The 20470-nt window shown below is 44.1% G+C and overlaps 3 protein-coding genes across 3 annotated transcripts; 2 read left to right on the top strand and 1 right to left on the bottom strand.

Moving 5' to 3' along the window:
* The first annotated feature begins 948 nt into the window (after positions 1-948).
* On the top strand, positions 949-10937 carry LOC122909219. Its single transcript, XM_044253075.1, has 4 exons — positions 949-1374; positions 9289-9378; positions 9427-9522; positions 10504-10937. The coding sequence occupies exons 1-4, from the start codon at positions 967-969 to the stop codon at positions 10921-10923; spliced, it is 1014 nt and encodes a 337-aa protein (XP_044109010.1). The 5' UTR covers positions 949-966; the 3' UTR covers positions 10924-10937.
* LOC122914012 (histone H2B type 1-C/E/F/G/I) lies at positions 5786-9575 on the bottom strand. Its single transcript, XM_044260658.1, has 2 exons — positions 9147-9575; positions 5786-6520 (listed from the first exon to the last, which is right to left on the bottom strand). The coding sequence occupies exon 1, from the start codon at positions 9534-9536 to the stop codon at positions 9156-9158; it is 381 nt and encodes a 126-aa protein (XP_044116593.1). The 5' UTR covers positions 9537-9575; the 3' UTR covers positions 5786-6520; positions 9147-9155.
* An 808-nt stretch (positions 10938-11745) lies between the features above and the next one.
* On the top strand, positions 11746-14748 carry LOC122909164 (histone H4-like). The gene is made up of 2 exons (XM_044252939.1): positions 11746-11826; positions 14425-14748. Exons 1-2 carry the CDS (start codon positions 11746-11748, stop codon positions 14746-14748), a joined length of 405 nt encoding a protein of 134 aa, XP_044108874.1.
* Positions 14749-20470: the final 5722 nt, after the last annotated feature.

Here is a 20470-nt window from a genome sequence, read left to right as displayed (position 1 = left end):
GGTAAGGGCATTTTCTTAGTATGTAAGCAAGGGTTTACTATAGTTGAAAAGCTAGTTAGTGATGGTAACGTTTACAAAACCTTGTCTCTGGATGGGCAGTTTGACTTCGTGCTCCCTGAGTCGTGTTTAGTAGAGTTAGGGAAGCGAGAAAAGGGGTAGTTAAGTGAGTCGCTGTGGAAGGGGTGCTAGCCTGGAATGGCTTAGCCATTGAAAGTAGAGCTATAGGACCGGAAATCGGCGCAAGCTGTTTCAAGGAAGAATTGAATGAAGCTTAATTAGCCCCTGTACGGGAGTCGGTCACCATTTGCTGCACACTGGTACATCCGCTAGACGTTTAACGTGTGGCTTTCCAGAGTGGAGATAGGAGGGGTCAGTCCAGACTACTCAAGGTTCAGTTCAGTAAAAGTAACCACTTAAGAAAACGAAAATACGGGGCGCCTGGGTGGCTTAGTGGGTTGAGCCACTGCCTTCGGCTCGGGTCATGATCTCGGGGTCCTAGGATGGAGCCCCATGTCGGGCTCTCTGCTCAGCGGGGAGCCTGCTTCCTCCTCTCTCTCTGCCTGCTTGTGATCTCTCTGTCAAATAAAATCTTAAAAAAAAACGAAAATACATGTTTGTTCTGAAAGCGTGACCCTCGGAATCTTAGGCCTCACTACGTAGATCCCCAGATTTGGCATCTTCCCCGATTCCCAGGTGACTTGTTTAGAATTTGAGATGAAGCAGAATATTAAGCTAACTTCTCGGATCGCGGTCTACAATAAAGACGGAGATTGGAATGTTGACTAATTCATCCAATCGGAATCTAGTAGCAATTCACCAATCACGTCTTTCCCTCTTTAGCCAATGGTTTTATTGCGCGGGACTTTTGAAAAATGCAAGACCAATCGGAAGGTTTCTGAGTCTATATAATGGTAACGTCTTCAGGCTTACTCCTCAGTTTAGCTTTACTCCTGAACTCCCCGTAAGATGGCTCGCACGAAGCAGACGGCGCGCAAGTCGACTGGCGGCAAGGCCCCGCGCAAGCAGCTGGCCACCAAGGCGGCCCGCAAGAGCGCGCCGGCCACGGGCGGCGTGAAGAAGCCGCACCGCTACCGGCCCGGCACGGTGGCCCTGCGCGAGATCCGGCGCTACCAGAAGTCCACCGAGCTGCTGATCCGCAAGCTGCCGTTCCAGCGGCTGGTGCGCGAGATCGCGCAGGACTTCAAGACCGACCTGCGCTTTCAGAGCTCGGCCGTCATGGCGCTGCAGGAGGCGTGCGAGGCCTACCTGGTGGGGCTCTTCGAGGACACCAACCTCTGCGCCATCCACGCCAAGCGCGTCACCATCATGCCCAAGGACATCCAGCTGGCGCGCCGCATCCGCGGCGAGAGGGCGTAAAGCTTTCCCTTCCTTGGTCCTATTAATTCAAAGGCTCTTCTAAGAGCCACCCACTTCTCTAAGATGGCTGTAATAGTGACTGCGAACGGTCGAGGTATTAAATGCCTTTTGAGGTTCTATTTGGAGTTGGTTCCTGATATCTAAACTTCGCTGGAGGCGTTTGGTTTCAGAATTGCAAGCTCCTGAGCGGTCTCCTACACTCCTTGGCCCTTCAAGCTTGACCTGGGCATATCATAATGTTACCTTCTGATTGAAGTGCTATGTAAGTCGCATCTGGCAGCCCGAGAGTCGCTTTGATTTGGGACGGGGAGTATCCACTTTAAGGTTGTTGGCTAGTGTAGGTAGTTCTAAGCTTCTCCGGGCACAGGTGGAAGCTGAGGTCCTTTATCCACAAGAGTTTGAAGTTGGGTGAAGGTCGCTGTTGGTTTGCTACTGCTCCTTGTAAGGGTGAGTTCCCACAAGTTTGGGCTATGACAGTTGAAAAACCAGCCATGTAGGTTTGTTGTAATGTTCGGTTGTCTTTTCACGTCTGAAGCCAATTTGCTCAATTCCCATCTCTAGTTGAAAGTGAGAGTTTGGGGGCGCCTGGGTGGCTCAGTGGGTTGGGCCGCTGCCTTGGTCATGATCGCAGGGTCCTGGGATCGAGCCCCACATCGGGCTCTGCTCAGCTGGGAGCCTGCTTCCTTCTCTCTCTCTCTGCCTGCCTCTCTGCCTGCTTGTGATCTCCCTCTGTCAGATAAATAAATAAAATCTTAAAAAAAAAAAAAAAAAAAAAGAAAGAAAGTGAGAGTTTGGGCTTTCCTATGACATGACCTTTATAGGCAGAAAGTGGACTGGTAGTTGACTTAAAGAATTATGAGAATTTCTAATAAGCTTACTGGGAGCAGAGCCCAAGACAGTGATGATGGCTTTTACACTCTGACCCATCAAGTGTCTAACCACAGTGACTTGGATATCAGCTTGCTAGAGATGAAAATCATCAGAAACCCCCCTGCATGCCCCGCCACCCCCCCCAGGGGTAATCAGGATCTACACTGTACCAGATTCACCTCATGTGGTTTACACTAATACTAGTTAAGAAGGCCATTTAAAAAAATATTGGCCTCATCAAGAAAGCAACTGTGAACTCTCACCAGGAATGAACATTTGTAAATAGCATGTTTATTTATATCAGAGTTAAAAGTTCTCTAAGAAGAACGTGGGAAGATAGTTTGACTTAATAGAGATCAGTGATCTCAATATTGAGTGCACATTACAGACCATTGGATGTTTTATAAAAAAATCTTTACCTGGGGTCCAATCCAGTAGCATTTTAATTGTAGTCTGTGGGGGTGATCCCAGGCAAAAGTAATCAAAAGTCAGGTGCTTCCAATAGGTCATTAGGGTCGAGAACAGATGCTACATAAATTCTAATCATGTGCTTAGCTCCTGTTGGATTTGACTCCAGTTTTAGCAAGGATTTATCTACAGAACAAGACTTTCTTGTAGCTTGCTTTCAGAGAGAATGTCATGCTCTCTTAAAAGATGATTTTCTGGCTTGCTTGAGGACTGTTAGTCTCCGCAATGAATCAAACAGTATCTGACTTTCATAGCAATTTCTTAGGATGGGGCTCTGTATATAGACTATGTATAGACTCTATGTGAGTCTATGATGAGATCTGCTTTGGGCGATTGGCAATGCCAGGTTTTAAGGGATGCTACAAAGAGGAACCTTCTGGACTTCTGGCAGACAACCTGTGGACACCTGTCTACCCACTGGACACAAAGTCCTGTTTGCTTATTCACCTGGTTTTTCTCCATGGCCATTATTTATTAATCGATTTGTCTTCTTTTTTTCCCCTAATCTTTTCATTAAAAAAAAAACACAAAACTTTTTTATTATGTGACATTTAATAATATAAGAAAGCAGAAATATTAGCTTCATAAACTCTATGTACCCTGCACCCAGCTTCCACATCACCAACACTAGCCAGATGTTTTATCTGTGTCTCTTCCGCCCACTGCCTTGATCATCATAAGGGAAATGCTATCATTTTTGCTCTCAATACTTTAAAAACATGTCCACCATTTAAAAACCTCATTATGCCATGACGATTCCCCCAACAAATATTTCTTAACGTGGGTGAATTTAAAAAGTGTTTTTGCTCCACGTATCTTTGTTGAGAGCGTGCAATGTGCCAGATGATTTTCTGTGCTTTGGGAATATACTCAGAACCATCCAGACAGAATCCTTTGCCCTTGTGGAATTTACATGTGAGTCTAGGAGGGATGATACATCAGGTAGATGCCACGTGTAGCATGTTAAATGGTAAGTAGGAGAAAAATAAAGCTACAGTAAGGAGTGCCATGGGGAGCTGAGACTTAGATAAGGCCACCTGTGCAGATGACACTAAGAAGATCCGGAATCAGTGGAGACTCAAAGACTTGAAAGATGCCTCTGCCTTCGGTGCAGGTCATGATCTCAGGGTTCTGGGATGGAGCCCTGCATCAGGCTTTCTGCTCAGCGGGGAATCTGCTTCTACTCCCCACCTCCACCCCCACATGCTTCTCTGCCTACTTGTGCTCTCTCTCTCTGTGTCAAATAAATAAATAAAATCTTAAAAAATTAAAAAAACCCACAAACAAACCCTTAAAAAAAAGGGGGAGGGTTGCTGAACTGCCAGGAGGCTTCCTGCAATGGGCAGGGCACAGTCGGAAGAGATGAAGGCAGAGAAACAAAGAGAAGACGATCAAGTAGGGGCTTGTAGACGTCAGCTCCGACGTGTAAGGTTTTGAGAGGAGTTGAACACAGGACTTTCTGTGTCTGTTTCTTGTATAAGCAGGTTCTGCTTTAGGTAGTCTTCATTGGGCTCCAGTACAAAAATTAGGGCCCAGGTTTCTTCCTGCTTTGTGCATTCCAGACCTTGAAAATAGAAGCTGACCTTGAGCATTTTATAGTTAGAAAAGGGAAAATCTCTGAAAGTTAGGGGTTAAATGCAATTCATATCCTGGTCTTTCAAATTCACTAGTTTGTCTTGCCACAGGCAAAATGCTTACCCTCAGGCAACAGACTCCCGTTTATTCGGATTACAAATGCAAATGTCTTCAGGGTCTAGGCAAGAGGTTCTTGGGTCAGAACCCGGGGTGAGCTCCCCGCCTGTACTACACTGGGGCCGTCAGCAGCGGTGTTTCTGGAGGTATCCAAGCCCTCCGATGGCCAGCTGCGGGCTCTGGGTAACAGCTGTTTCTGTTATGTCAGTTGCCCAAGAAGGGTGTTAATGAAACCTGCTGTGGAAATTGTGTAGGTAAAAAAGCTGTGACTTCATTAGTGCAAAAGTATACTTTGGTTCCTACATTGATCATTTTATTTAATCCACCCAATAACTCTGTGGGTTAGGGGCCTTTAGTAGCCCAAATGCAGTGTCGAAGAAGCGTAGTGAGGGGACCTCCTTTGCACAGGGGTCATTTGAATAATTCAGTCATGGAATTATTATCTCTGCTGCTAGAGAATGGAGGACCATTTTGTGTTACCTGCATGGTTTAATTTCACTCCATCCATCCATCCATCCATCCAAAACTTTTGAGTGCTTACTATGTGTCCCACATTGTTCTAGGGGACGGAAACAGCAGTGACAAACATGGGGAAAGTTCCCCGTGTAGAGCTCACGGATGTTCTCACTGTGGGAGACCAGAAATAAACAAAAATAAACAAATACAGTATTTTGGTAGGAAAGAGATTAAGAAAACAGGCCAAGAAGATTAAGGACTGTGGAGGGGGGTGGGAGTGGGAGCGATGGGTAGTGGAGGCTTGTAGTTTTAAATGAGGTGGGTGGGGAAGACTTGGCCCCTCAGATGCCCCAGAGGCATCTGGGAGGGAAACAGGTCTGCACACACCTGTGAGAGGATCCTTCCACGGAGAAGTTACAGTGATGACTAAACAGATCCTAAGTTGGGAGCATACTCAGCGATCTGGTCTGATAGACAACTAGATAGAACCAGGGTCGTCTTCTGTTTTCTCAAGCTGGAGTTGCTAGGTAAATTCAGTATTGATTCACATATTTTTAATGTTTTTAAAAAGTATGAGTCCAGGTTCCTGAGCACACCTAATATGGATGCTGATCCAAGAGGTAAGGGTAGGAATAAAGGAGTGTTAATCTCCTGGAGGACCGCCAGCCTGATTCAAAGACAACAGTTATTTAAAAAATTTTTTTTAAATTAACATAGAATGTATTATTAGTTCGAGGGGTACAGGTCTGTGAAGCGGCCAGGTTTACACACTTCACAGCACTCACCATAGCACATACCCTTCCCAAGTCCCTAACCCCACCACCCTCTCCCTCCCCCCCTCCCCCCAGCAACCCTCAGTTTGTTTTGTGAGATTAAGAGTCTCTTATGGTTTGAAAGACAACAGTTATTAAGGAAAAGCGTATTAATTGTGTGATAATTTATTTAAAATAAAAAGTAAGAGATCTGAGTTTCCAAATAATCACTGTCATCATTTTTCAGAAGAAAGAGTACGGAAACAAAGTGGTTCTTCACAATTCCTAAGGTCACCCAGCTGGTAAATGATGGTAAAAATTTCAGCCCAAGTAGTGGGCCTCAAATCCCTCCAATTTTAAGCATGTCTTATTGCTGTTTTGTAGTTGTGTACCTTATCATGTCCTCTACAAGATAAGATTTCCTGTGCTAGATAACAAAGACCATGGCTGGTTCACCCTTGTGTTTTAATTGAATGATATACGTCCAGTTGAGTGAGGTTGGCATTTTAGACTTGAAAGGCTCCGAGGAACATGTCAGGGTTTCTTGAAATGCGAGAGCAGAGCTTTTAGCATAAAGGCAACACTGAATATTACAGGAGGTTTGACACATAAACAATGAGTTGACGAAATGATTGAAGGAGTTGAGAAAATCCACTAAGATAAAAGAGCATAAAAGCCAGGACTGAGGCAGGGAAGACTTGAACTTGTATACCTGATGGTCGGACTTGGAATGCACATTAAAACCAGTGGGCTGCCACTGGACTCCAAACTCAGCCTGATTTTTTTCACGAATCTGCCCATGGAGGTCTTCCTCCACTTTCCAATGTGTTTTCTTGATCTTCCAAGACTTGCCCTGATTGCCTCTAGCTCAACTGGGATTCCCAATAGCATTGAGCACTCTGCATCTGAAACAGAAAATGTGATTCTAACTAGAGTTGTATCGTTTTATTTTCTTCTTAACTGAAGAAAGTATTGCCAATATTTAGAACTTATTTGTGTTGCACCAGGAAGCTTCAGTGTCCTCCTGTAAGAACTCATCAGTTTACCTCTTATTAATAATATTTATAATTTATAATTACCTACTTAAGCAGGAACTACCTACTTATTTCCAGATAAGTAGTTGTCTCCTGAAATGGATTTTCCTTTCTTAGATACTAATCGAACTCCCCAAGTTTTGTGGCTGGTGTGGCCATCGACTAGTTGTGGCCAACTGTGTATTAGCAAAGGCAGTGTTCCACCATTCTCAGGATTTCACTAAATGGTGGGGCTGTCTCCTTACCCTTTCCTCCTTCCTTCAGAATGGGATGTGAACAAGATAGTTGGAGCTGGAGTGGACATCTTAGACTAAAGGTAGGAAATTACTTACGTGTTAGATTAGTTTGTAGTGTCGTCAAACACACTACGAGGCACGCTATTTTTGAGGCACATGGCCTCCCATGTAGGCTGACAGGGACATCCCAAGCAGCCATACATTTTATGAGGGTGTTGTCTTCAGAGGACAAAGGTTGCTAATGTGGGTGGGTGGGTGGAACATGGGTGGACAATTTAAGACTATATAAATCCTGACTGTCTCATCACTGTTTGGTGTCTCACAAATCCTTGGCACTTTTCCGTCCTTTCCTCTCTTCCTATCTACGTGTAGCGCATGAGCTCTGCTTTCTTTTTCCACGTGTCATGACTTCTGGGCTACTAATTTATGACTTTTGGTAAATACAGCTTTTGAATTATTGTCTACATCTGATAAAATTCCTCGCTTACCTATTTAACACTTCTTAGAAGTGTTTTACTTAGAAATCACCTACTTAACATTTCTTATGAGATTCATCCATCCAATTTTTGGTCTTGTCTTGGTCCTCAGTAGCAGAATTTAATAGCAGAATGTATTTGAGACTATTCTCAAATAATGGAGCAAACACACATTACACACAGGGAGAGGAGTTCCCTCAGGAGAGCAGGGCCCCATTCCAGGCCCGAGCTATGTATCTGTGTGAGAAACAGACTTTTATCTAGTTTAACCAGTAACTTCCAAGAGTATCTACTACTAACTCATAGGGGTACATAAAATACAGTCCTTAAAAGGACCAATGGACCAGATTTGCTATGCTAACATTCCGTTCTGCATTTCAGCAAGATCAGATCCTGTATTTTAGTAAGGCATACCACTAGGACTTCTCAAAATCCTCGTGAACCAAAGATGAGACATGGCTAGATGAAAAGTGTAACTGTAGAGCCCCTGCGGTTAACTGTAGTCCATAAATACAAACTCTGGGTGTCTTTTTCTGCACATCGATTCTCCTCTCTCTTGCTGTCTTGTTTTTCCTTATCATTGTCTCTTACTCTACCTTCCTTCCAGAATTGCTTTTCCAGATTAAATCCACTCAGCTTTGGCAATGCTAAAGTGATCTTCAGACAGAGGCTTGCCCCTTCTGTTAGTCTGTGTGGTTGCTAAAATGTCCATTCTAGACGGGGAGTCCTGTGAGGTCAAGGATTGTTTCTATCCTGCTCACTGATCTTTCCCAAGTACCTGTCACTTTCGGAAACTTAATAGGCTCCAATACATGAGGGAATCAATTCAGAGTCCTCATCCTTCCACTCGACACATCATTTGGGGAGGAATTTGATCTATGATTCTAGAATACTCTGTACTAACCACTGCCCTCCCTGCCCCAAACTCCCATGACCCAACAGGGAAATGTCTAGAAGGGTGAAATGTCAAAAGTGAGGACAGTAACTGAAGTATCGTGATTGAGATTAATTTCAAGGTATTTTAAAAATCTATAGCTGACATTATATTCTGCTAATGGTTCCTATCAAGTCTCTTAAGGGGAGACTACCCATGCCTGGCTTTTGTGTTGACAGCCAGAGACATTTCCCAATAAGAGAGGCACTGTTCCTAGGCTGTTTGCTGTTGCTTCTTCCCCTTCTCCCTGTAAGTCCTGTTTAACCTTTTTCAAAGAAGCCTGAATGCCTCTATTACTTGCAAAACAATTAGTTTTGAGTGAGTTATTCTTCAAAAGACATCATTTCTTTTCAGTAAAGTTTCCCCCTCAATCACTTCCATTTACTAGAAAGTTTCTCACACTTCCAGGTATACATTTTCCTGTTTTCCACTAAATAGGTCTCACACAGACCCACTGAGCACAGCATGCTCTCTAAACAAGCCTGTCTATAAAGAAAGCCCGATACATATTCAACTTGTAGGGACAACTCAAATTTTCGCAGCTGCAAGTCCTGAAGAATTTCTAAAACTCTAAACCAAAGTTCATTAACTACAAATACCTTATCTTTAAAGCAAGTTCTTTTCTTTTTTTGTCATTTTTTTGGTTCTGCTTTTCCTAAAGCCATTTCTGCCGCAGTAAGACAAGCTACTGAGAAAACAAGGATGGGAATGTAGGAGATAGAAATTTTTAGCTTGGGTCACAACAGGTTTTCCCTATTACTAAAGCAGTTCAGTATCAAAGCTCTTTAAGTTGAAAGAATGAGTGGCTCTGAAAAGAGCCTTTGGGGTTTGGTATATATCAAGAAGCTTACTTGGCGGGCTCACTTGGAGCTGGTGTACTTGGTGACAGCCTTGGTGCCCTCGGACACGGCGTGCTTGGCCAGCTCCCCGGGCAGCAGCAGGCGCACGGCCGTCTGGATCTCCCTGGACGTGATGGTCGAGCGCTTGTTGTAGTGTGCCAGGCGGGACGCCTCGCCCGCGATGCGCTCGAAGATGTCGTTGACGAACGAGTTCATGATGCCCATGGCCTTGGACGAGATGCCGGTGTCGGGGTGCACCTGCTTCAGCACCTTGTACACGTACACCGAGTAGCTCTCCTTGCGGCTGCGTTTGCGCTTCTTGCCGTCCTTCTTCTGCGCCTTGGTCACCGCCTTCTTGGAGCCCTTCTTCGGGGCCGGCGCCGACTTGGCGGGTTCAGGCATGACAAAGATCCGACACCTAAACCTACTAAGGTGAAAGCTGGCTGCCCGGTTGGCCTACTTTTATATGGCTTGTATGCAAATAGAGGCTTAATCTGCCTTAATGCCTGATTGGAGCAAATCAGCCAGTAGAAATACTTTACGAAAATAAGGAGACTTCCTATCTCCTTTCCGATTGGCTGTTTATGTGGCAACAACTTTAGACTCTTTTCTCCATTAGAAAACAGCTGAAGTTTAATGTCTCGTCAGTATTAACTATTTATGAGTCTTGTGTGTCTTGCCAAATCCCCTTCTAAAGAGAAAAGCCCGATATAAATTTATGACCCTCTTTTCCCGCCAAATTGCAGTTACCCGGATACTCAGTGCAGTAAAGAGAACACAAAAATTAGCTGAATATTTTCAAAGTTATGCCATGACATTCCCAGTTTGATCAAAGTCGGCAAAATTTAAGGTTTAAGGCTCAGGGGATCATCACATTTCAACAGCGGTGCGATTTTTGTTCCCTAAAACCAGTGTCTGGAAGTGGCGTTCGGAGTTATGGGATAGTCTGTTTCCACGGCAAAAAATACAACGTTTCTTCAAGGTCAGAAGCTTTGAGAAATGATAAAGGACGAAACTGGACTGGGTCAATCAGGTCCAAGAGCAGAGCTTCTGAAACCATAGCTCAGGAACTATGAATTTTCATTTTTGTGTCTTCCTAAATTTAATACAACAAGGGGATTAAAACAAAACCGATTAAGGCGGTCTAAAACAAACTACACGCTGGATAAGGGACGGAGAACTGTAAGTGAGAAGATAAAAGCACATTACAACAGACTTTCTTAAGTGAGTTTTGGTAGCCAATCGCAAGACTCACCAGGTTACTTAATTCACCGCGCGGAATTTGAAGATTCGGACCAATCAGGGGGACGTTGCCTTTATAAATAGGAGCCTGGGCGAAGGGCCTTTCAGTTGTAAATCCTGTTTGCAGTCTTTCGCCATGGCTCGCACGAAGCAGACGGCGCGCAAGTCGACCGGCGGCAAGGCCCCGCGCAAGCAGCTGGCCACCAAGGCGGCCCGCAAGAGCGCGCCGGCCACGGGCGGCGTGAAGAAGCCGCACCGCTACCGGCCCGGCACGGTGGCCCTGCGCGAGATCCGGCGCTACCAGAAGTCCACCGAGCTGCTGATCCGCAAGCTGCCGTTCCAGCGGCTGGTGCGCGAGATCGCGCAGGACTTCAAGACCGACCTGCGCTTCCAGAGCTCGGCCGTCATGGCGCTGCAGGAGGCGGGCGAGGCCTACCTGGTGGGGCTCTTCGAGGACACCAACCTCTGCGCCATCCACGCCAAGCGCGTCACCATCATGCCCAAGGACATCCAGCTGGCGCGCCGCATCCGCGGCGAGAGGGCCTAAATTTGATGTCCTGATTCTATGCGAACTTTAAACCCAAAGGCTCTTTTCAGAGCCACCTACAGTTTCCGCCTGAAGAGCTGTGTCGCACGAGTGGGATTTCCGCCCTCCCCGCACCCCCCGTCCTCTGCCGCCCCCCCCACCCCCCGCCTAAGTGTGGTAGGGCTCCTGGGGTGGCGGTCAGTGCTGCTCCGGTGGCATAGGTACCTTGTGCACTCTCGCCTGCCCACTGCCCTGCTCCTGCCCTCGCCGAACCCTCGGCAAACGTCTGATCCATCGCTTGACCAGTCCGCGTTTCCTCGGAGGCTGATTGCGCTGCGTTCCCAGCAAAGCGTGTTTTAACAAGTAATGGCTTTTTCCTTGGAGCCGTCCATATGGCTGAGTATTTAAAAGGGGTTCCTAAAACCCTGGGTTTGAGTGCTTTTCAGGTTAATTATGAAATTATATAGTGGCAAGTAATGCATCCACCCCGGAAAACAATAGCTCCAGGTTTAGGAAATCTACCGAACACGCTGTCACGGCCTGTGCTATAGGTAATCAGGGCAAGTCTGCAAGGTCAGCAGTTGATACATTCAGGCACATGAATGTGTAAAACGTAATCACGATGGCAGTTTGCCAGGGATCCAGGCATAGATTTCCACATTTCATTCTCAAAGGAGAAAGAATGGATCCTCGAAGAGCCTGGAAAGCATCCTAGGGGTTCACAACGTTTGCCAACGTATGCGGGGGCATGTGCACACCTGTGTTCAGGAACCCATGAGGAGTGGTCCCCGAGAGCAGTTTGGTGGCAGTCCATTTCTTGACTGAGCAGTACATCCTGTAGTAATGGTCAACTCTTTTGTCCTGGAAATTGGTACCTCAAGCTTGGGTTCTGCAGAGTTTTCAGAGGTGGCAGCAGCAGCGCAGGTGGGCAGGATGGGCAGCAGCTGGTAGGGGCAGGGCACCACTACCAAAGGTTGGGGCTGGAGTAGTAGCTGAGTATCTTCACACCAGGAATTCAGAACTTGTTGCGGCTCATAACTGAAACCTTAAGGTTGTGCAGAATATGTCTGCACCTTCGTTTTGTATTGGGAAACATGGAGTTAGTCATTAGGGCAGAACCCAGCCCTTGCAAAGGTAGTGGTGCCTAACCCATTGTTACTCCTCAAAGAACCAAGGAGGCAACAGCTCTACTGTTTCCTCCCAACAAATTCAGAGTCGTATAAAAACCCTAGTGCCATGGAGGATCTGTACATCATTCAGATTTCACAGACTGTGGTGGGAACTCATAGCCTCATCCCAGGGTTTATCCCTTGTTATGGGGATTATTAAACACCTGAGGCTTTGGGGGAACTAATTGAACAGCTCTGCACATTAGTGAAAATCCAAGTCCTGTGACAGGAACCACAGAACGAGGATATTAGCAGTTTATTCAACAAATATTAGAGGTTCTTGGTGAGATAAATCACCTGCTACAGAAGCCAGAAGTCAGATTTTGGAAACAACTGAAAATGTCGCTCAATGCAATATTTTGGAAACTTGACACAAACTTGCAAATAATAGCAACATATCATGTGGTTTCTTTGTGACTATTAAGAAGGTTATAAGGCCCTCAGTCATCACCACTTTTACATTACATACATTTTTTACATTACATACATTTTTACATTTTACCTTACTTTTGCATTAAAAAATGTAATTGTAAGGTGGAATGTTAGAAACACAAAACAAAACTGGCAAGAATTCGGGGGGGGGGTTGGGGAGACACAAAACAAAATGTTGTACATGAAAACTCGTAACAGCTTTGTTTGCAATATCCGTAATATTAAGAAACAGCTTCACAGCTTTCAATGGGTGAATGGTTAAATAAATTTTCATGAATTCATGCATGAAACGCTACTCAGCAACAAAAGGGAGGCTAGTGATACACACAAAACAACTGGGCTGGATCTCAAGGGGATCATGCTTAGGGAAAAGGACTACCGGGGAGGAAAAGTTTTCCTCTACCCTTGAAGATTCTTTGGCTGTACAGTGATACAAAAACAGATTAACAGGAGAAAAATTTAATCATGTGTGTATGGTAAAACTCACGGGTAAAACCGGTGAGAGTTGAAAAGACAGGTAGTCTAGTTAACAGCATTTTGCCAATATTAGTTAGCTGGCTTTGATATTGTAACAGACACTGGTTATATGGGATATGACCGTTAGAGGAAATGGGTTCAAGGGGATCTAGGCTCTACTGGGGCAACTTCTTGTGAATCCAGTTACTGCAAAATAACAAGTTAAAACAAACAAACAAACAAAAAGCTGCTGTGACAATTCTTTAATGATTGCTACTTTGCATTGCTTGGGATTCTGTGGTTAATTTAAGAAAACAATGTGCTTTCTGCATCCCCCATCCCTGCCACTTCCCCCCGCAGCAGCAGTTTTTTGCTTTCCTCTGGCTTTTGCTTTCTCCTTCTGGTGGAAAGTCCACTGGGCTGATGTTTGGTTCATTTATGTTGGTACGTGATATTTTATATATTGTTGCCCCTACCTCAAAAGTAAATGGACTTTCAGAATTTGATATTCCTGATCTCCAAATTTTCTGATGTGGTACTTGGCTGAGCTAATCCATGCTCTTTTTGCACATCATAAGTATGCAATAAAAATTTATTTGACAGTTCTATTTATTCTAAGGACATCATTTACATTTTCTTAAAGCTAAGCTACCATGTAACTAGCTCAACACATATATTTTTCCTTAGAGTTCATGATAGCTTTGCTTGTGTTACATGCACTAAGCCCACAAAAGGGCTCTCCACTTTCTGTCCTCCATATGAAAAGAATAGACTTTTGACAATTTACATTCTTTTCCTCTGCAACCCTTCATTGTTGAAATACACATGCTTAATTTGTTAGGTAAAGCACACTGTATGTATACATGTGTTGTACTGGAAATGTTTTGAAATCCTTCCAAAATACTTTGTTTTTAAAAATAGAATTCCTGGGCAATACAAACTTATTTTTCACAAACTAGATGCCAGTCATTTGCTTTATAATAACTCACCAACTGCTGCTGTACATTCTTACGGCAAGGCTACCAAAACTCAGGTAAATCAACAGGTTCAATGTTACAGTTTGAAAGCTGTCACTCACTGTTCCCAAACCTGAAGCCTGGCCTGCTCCTCCACGGTATATTTACGAATTCCTTTGCTTCTTGAGGTTTGGGCTTGATTAAACTCCAGTGTGGCAATGATCCAAAAATATATATGGAAAAGATAAATCGTGAAACACATGTACATATATACGAAGAAAGTCATTTCTTTGTTTACATGTCTAAAACTTGTGTTTAGAGGTTCTTATTTTCCAAATATCAGTAAGTCACCCTATCCCGTGTCTACTTCAGGCCTTAGAAACAAACGGGGCGAGGACTCCGACTTTTCTTGTGTTTTAAGTTTTCACAGAATTCTGCCCAGTTGTTACAAAAGGGACTGCTGCGGGCTGGTATGAAGTCCTATACAGTCCTTTGATTGTAATTCCCAGAGACTACTTACTGTGCCTGGTCGTGGCAAGGGCGGGAAGGGCCTGGGCAAGGGGGGCGCCAAGCGCCACCGCAAGGTGCTGCGCGACAACATCCAGGGCATCACCAAGCCCGCCATCCGGCGGCTGGCCCGGCGCGGCGGCGTCAAGCGCATCTCCGGCCTCATCTACGAGGAGACCCGCGGAGTGCTCAAGGTGTTCCTGGAGAACGTGATCCGCGACGCCGTCACCTACACGGAGCACGCCAAGCGCAAGACGGTCACGGCCATGGACGTGGTCTACGCACTCAAGCGCCAGGGCCGCACCCTCTACGGCTTCGGGGGCTGATCATTGTGCTCTCCTCACCGGTTCCCTGGTTTCTCACCCAAAGACCCTCTTCAGGGCCGCCTGCTTTTCTGCTAAGGATCTCTCACATACCCCTGGGTGCTGCTCTGGGGTTGGGGGTGTGTTGGTACAAAACGTTGCAACTTCACGGGCACCAACTGTCACCTGATGCTGTCCAGTGTTTGTACAAAAAAATATATATGCATATAGACATATACACAGCTGCTGCGAATGTAGCATCGAACACTTTCACGATCGACAGGCGTGAAGTGGTGAAATCACCACAGCACGTAGTGAAACGGGGGATTAGACAGGTTCGCGGATGAGGAATCTTTTGGGCCGCCTGCAGACACGGCAGTTCTGCACGCCGCTCGGCCTCTCTTAGGACGCTAAGCTATAGTTTAGCGAAGTTTGCTACAATGTTTTCTCTAGTGTTACAGTTTTTATTTTTTTCAGTATACATTTGTATGTGTGTGTTTGCAAGTGGTGTGATCTCCCAGCCATATTATGTTCTGCCTAGTCAGATCTGTTAGCTTCAGAATAAAAACATTAATGAGTACAAACTTTAGCATATGCCATGTTGAATGCATTTGTTGCACAGAGATTTGTCCTGTGTCAAACCTATTTTTGATGAGATGGTCAAAGATTACCAATGCTAAAACCTTTTGGAAAAAAGCTGGGAAACACTAGATTCAAATGATGTTCGAGAATCTCCAAACAATGTTATTTGCAAAGGGAAATTATATCTTTACAGGGGAGCAATGCTTCCCACCCCCTGCCCCCAACTCCTTCCATCCCCCCCATTCCTGTGTATTAGTTAAGGGTTGTAATTTAGCGCCACTGAAAGAAACCGACTACCTCTGAGCCTTCCCTTGTGCGTGATAAATATAGAGCCTCACCTTGGACAGAAGTGTAGGAACCTAATCATGCCTCAAGCTGCTGTTTACAGAGAGTACAGGGGATAAGGAGTCAGTTAAACACCATCACATGGAGAAAACATCAGACAGGAAGGTGGGACATTACAGAACACAATTACTTTGGTTCCTCCCAAAGGTCAGTCATAATAAAAAGGTGGAGGAGTGTTCAAGATCAAAAGAGACTCAAGTAATAGAGCACTGAAGAAGATGGATTGATCGGATCCTGGTTATCTATAGATAAAGCTATAAAGGCCATTTTGGAGACAAGTGGGGAAACTTGAATGCAGACTGGATATTAAATCATTCTATGAATTAGTTTCTTTTCTTTCTTCTTCTTCTTTTTTTTTTTTTTGTTTGTTTGATAATGTTAAGATTATGTGGAAAATTCCCTTATTCTTAGGAGCTAGATACTGAAATATTTAGGGGTTCAAGCCTCACCATGTCTCCAATCTGCTTTTTTTTTTTCCAATTTATTTATTTTCAGAAAGACAGTATTCATTATTTTTTTCACCACACCCAGTGCTCCATGCAAGCCATGCCCTCTATAATACCCACCACCTGGTACCCCAACCTCCTACCCCACCCCCCGCCACTTCAAACCCCTCAGATTGTTTTTCAGAGTCCATAGTCTCTCATGGTTCACCTCTCCAATCTACTTTTAAATGGCTCAGCAAAAAAATGTATATGCATATAGACGTATACACAACAGTGGTAAATTGTGCTCAGCTATTAAATTTAAGTGTTGGTTATAAAGATAATTGGTCAACTCAACTTTCATCTTTTTTGTTTGAACATTTTAATAATAAAAATGGGAGGAAAATGAAACAGGTGACAAAACACGTTGAAAATGAATGTGTGTCGTTATGGGAGAGGCTGAACAGGTGAGTGTAATGATCTGTCTGCATGCAGAGAGGGGACAGACACAGCAGGACACTCTGTCCCATGATGTGTGTCAGAAGCCTGTGTCTTATTCCCCTCATGCTGACTCCTTGAATAGAAGTTGGCCGGAGGGCAAGGACATGGACCAGGTCACTTCTGGCCATATTGTCGAAGAGTAGGTTAGCCACCGGAGTAAAGATCCAGGGGGACAGTGAGTAGTTAAATGCCATGGAGTTTGGGAAGGAATTTCTGAAGGAGGCCCAGCAGTTGCTGGAGTGAGGAAGGCCCCTCCCATCAGCCAAAAACCTGGGCACCAGCCTGCTTCCAATAACTCTTTGGGATATGGTGCCTATCCATACTCTTTGCTGTGGAGTCACCACCTTGCACTAAGGTCGATGTTCAGTCAAGGTCAGGACAGGTGACAGATAGTCCCTCACAATGGGCAACAGGAGGAGCATGTTCTAAAGAAGCAGAGATCAGAATACTGATTATTTTCATCTAATGAAAAAACAGTAGATATAAGAAGGGTGCTCTGACCTTCCCTTTCCTTCCTTCCAAAAAGCAGGAGATAAAATTCCCATGGGAAAGGTGCCCCTTCCTGTCCTAGGAGGAAAGAACATTCTTCTCACCAGAGATGGGAACTGAGATGGAGAGAGATCTGTAAAAGTGGACCTTGTTAAAATAACTCTCATCTTCCTTCAGCTTCCCTCTACCATTCAAGTCACTGTTCCATAATTTCCTCTTTTCGCGTAACTCAGGCTGTACATACACAGGTCTAACCACTTCTTTGGGTCTTCGTGTTCTTGTGAAGACTGCAGAGCATATGGAAAGAAAAATTTGTATTGTTTTTCTCCTGATAATTTTACCTTCCCTACACATTGGTGTTGGGAAGCAACTTTAAGTACGTAAAATACACAAACTCGACCAGAAAATATTTGAAACCATTTAATCCATTTAATACCTTTTTTTTTTTTTTTTTTTTTTTTTTTAAATTTTAAAAACTCCAAGTGCTTGGTTGCAACAAGACTGACTGACTCTGGTTGATCAAACATGAAAGGTGATGTTTTAAGGGGTAGATGACCACGTCCTGGGGAGGGCTGTGGAACCAGGCCTGAAGACTCTCAGGTACAAAACTTGAAACCATGTTTGGAATCATTCCAGGTACTGAGGTCACAGAGGCCACCACTCAGCGTGTACTTGATGCCCTGGAAGCCATGGCTGCTGTTACTGTCAAAGTCTGGATCCTTCTATCAGCTCCTCTTCCAGCAGAAGTGAAGCTCCGGTCTCTACTGTCCCATCCTGCAATTCTGAAGGGAAGTCTTTCGAAGGGGACACTGATCCATGGAGCCAGGGCACATGGCTCCATTTTATTTATTTATTTATTTATTTATTTATTTTAATTTTTTTTCCAATTTATTTATTTTCAGAAAAACAGTATTCATTATTTTTTCACCACACCCAGTGCTCCATGCAAGCTGTGCCCTCTATAATACCCACCACCTGGTACCCCAACCTCCCACCCCCCTGCCACTTCAAACCCCTCAGACTGTTTTTCAGAGTCCATAGTCTCTCATGGTTCATCTCCCCTTCCAATTTACCCAAAAGCACATACCCTCCCCAATGTCCATAACCTTCCCCCCTTCTCCCAACCCCCCTCCCCCCAGCAACCCACAGTTTGTTTCGTGAGATTAAGAGTCACTTATGGTTTGTCTCCCTCCCTATCCCATCTTGTTTCATGGATTCTTCTCCTACCCACTTAAGCCCCACATGGCTCCATTTTAGATGTGAGGGTGGCTGGACCGTTGTTGGGAAGCCTGGGCACGTGAAGTCCGTTCTAACCTGGCAACCACACAAATGGTTGGATGGAGGGAATACATAGATCTCTAGTTTACAAACTTTTTGTCCTACAAGTTCTGCAGTAAAAGACCAAACCAAACCAAACCATATATATTTGAAACTAAAGTGTTATGATGTGATATTTTCATTTATTTTATGAGATGGTGTTTTGATATTTTCTTTATATTATATTATACTATTTTTAAAAAAGTCCACATCAATGGATATGATGTAGGAATGATTAGGGCTTGAAGTGGATGGCCAAGAAAGAATTCTTGAGATGTCTTTGGTGCAAAAACAGTGATTTTTTTTTTTAAAGATTTTGTTTATTCATTTGACAGACAGAGATGACAAGTAGGCAGAGAAGCAGGTAGAGAGAGCGGAGTAAGCAGGTTGCCTGCCGAGCAGAGAGCCCGAAACAGTGATTTTCTTAAAGCATGGGAACAGGACCTGTGGGCAGAAAGAACTGCGCCAGGGTTGGGAGGAGTGGCTCTTTACATACTTTCATGTTGGGAGGGGGTTAGGAGGAGTGGCTCTTTACATACTTTCATGTTGGGAGGGGGTTAGGGATAGCGTAAGTCTTGAGTTTCCAGGACCTAGCTATTGTTAGGAAACTTAGTAAAAACTTAGTCATGAGACTCTTGGGATGTATATCAGCGGGTCACATGCTTAGAGGATGATTGCCAACGTGTATCTTGGGGTGGGGGGAAGTAGAGATAAAGGAGGTTTCCAAAGAAATTTTTTTATGTTAAAGTGGACTTGCAAGATCCTGGAGATCAGGCTACGATTGCCTTTTGCCCGTAGTAAAGTATTAATATGGAGGCAGCGGAGTTCCTAAAAAGGAAGGTCACTCTGCCTGTTTTAAGAACTTGTGAAAGGGCCATAAGTACTAAGGAAATATCATTTTTCTTTTGCCTTTGTTTCCCACAACAGATGCAGGTAAATCGGAATTTTAATCTTGTATTCAGAAGGGCAGTTAATAAATCTGAATAAATGTACCATTTTGACTCACAGTAAGTTAATTTGGATTAACTTGGATGATTAAGTATTTTCATAATATCTCTGTTGCAATAACTATTTTTCGTACTATATCATTGAATATGCTAAAAACATAATACCATACATTTTTAGGAAAGTGAATACATTGTATTTTAGGAAATACATTGTAGTTTAGGAAAGTAAATACAATTCATACATTGTAGAAAAGATCAACCCTAGTTATAGGACTAAAGAAATAGTTTTTTTGTTTTGTTTTTTTTTTCAAGTAGGCTGCACACCCAGCATGGAGCCCAACATGGGGCTTGAACCCATGATCCTGAGATCAAGACCTGAGCTGAGCTCAAGAATTGGGCACCTACCCAACTGAGCCACCCAGGCATCCCAAGAAATAGCTTCTTTGGCATCACACTTAAGCCAGATATGGACCCCTCCACCCCCCACCAAATTGCTGTTAATTCCTCTTTTATATTCTTTCTCTTATAACCCATGCAAGCAAAATAAAACTCAGGAATTCTATTGCAACATATGACTATTCCATTAAATAGTGATAGAAATCTGGCTCACTTTGATTACATAGGAGCCTATGACAGTGCATTTTTGTGAGAAAATTTTGGGTAAAATTATCCTCTTTGAAAGGTGGATATTAAAATAAAGACCTGTGAGAACAGGAAACAGGAGACATCTTTATTTTAGACATCCAGATTGGGGCTCATTAAATTATTTTTATTACGAATTGAGGGTTTACAATCTGTATCTAAAAGTCTGCAATAGTCCTTTGTAGCCACAAGCCTGACATTTGTGTCAAGGAAAATTGTAAGAGAGGAAAAAGTTCTAGGGGAGCAGATAAAATTATTTAAGGAGAGGAATTCATATAAAAGTTTGCTTGTGGCCTCTGATAGCTTATCCATTCCACTGAATCATTTAGTCATTGCACAAATATTTACTAAGTGAGTACTAGGTGCTGGTCATTACCTGGGTCCTGAGAGTGTCAAAATGAAGATACTGTCCATGCCTTCAAGGCATCTGGAGAGCTGTATAAGTGTGTGGCAGCTATTTAGTCGAATAGGAAACTCTGAAGCTGGGTTAGGTACATG

This window comes from Neovison vison, chromosome 1 (genome assembly GCF_020171115.1).
Source record: "Neovison vison isolate M4711 chromosome 1, ASM_NN_V1, whole genome shotgun sequence".
Classification (NCBI taxonomy): domain Eukaryota; kingdom Metazoa; phylum Chordata; class Mammalia; order Carnivora; family Mustelidae; genus Neogale; species Neogale vison.
The sequence above is the reverse complement of the archived record's forward strand: the minus strand, read 5'-3'. Positions and strand labels throughout refer to the sequence as shown.

What these genes read in the sequence shown, in the direction of transcription:
- LOC122909219 (XM_044253075.1), top strand. Translation starts at nt 967, where the DNA reads ATGGCTCGCACGAAGCAGACGGCGCGCAAGTCGACTGGCGGCAAGGCC. An exon ending in GCATCCGCGGCGAGAGGGCG is followed by an intron (nt 1,375 to 9,288) that starts TAAAGCTTTCCC and finishes CGCTTGTTGTAG; the next exon opens with TGTGCCAGGCGGGACGCCTC. An exon ending in TGGCCTTGGACGAGATGCCG is followed by an intron (nt 9,379 to 9,426) that starts GTGTCGGGGTGC and finishes TACACCGAGTAG; the next exon opens with CTCTCCTTGCGGCTGCGTTT.
- LOC122909164 (XM_044252939.1), top strand. Translation starts at nt 11,746, where the DNA reads ATGGTCAACTCTTTTGTCCTGGAAATTGGTACCTCAAGCTTGGGTTCT. An exon ending in AGGTGGCAGCAGCAGCGCAG is followed by an intron (nt 11,827 to 14,424) that starts GTGGGCAGGATG and finishes TGTAATTCCCAG; the next exon opens with AGACTACTTACTGTGCCTGG.
- LOC122914012 (XM_044260658.1), bottom strand. Translation starts at nt 9,536, where the DNA reads ATGCCTGAACCCGCCAAGTCGGCGCCGGCCCCGAAGAAGGGCTCCAAG.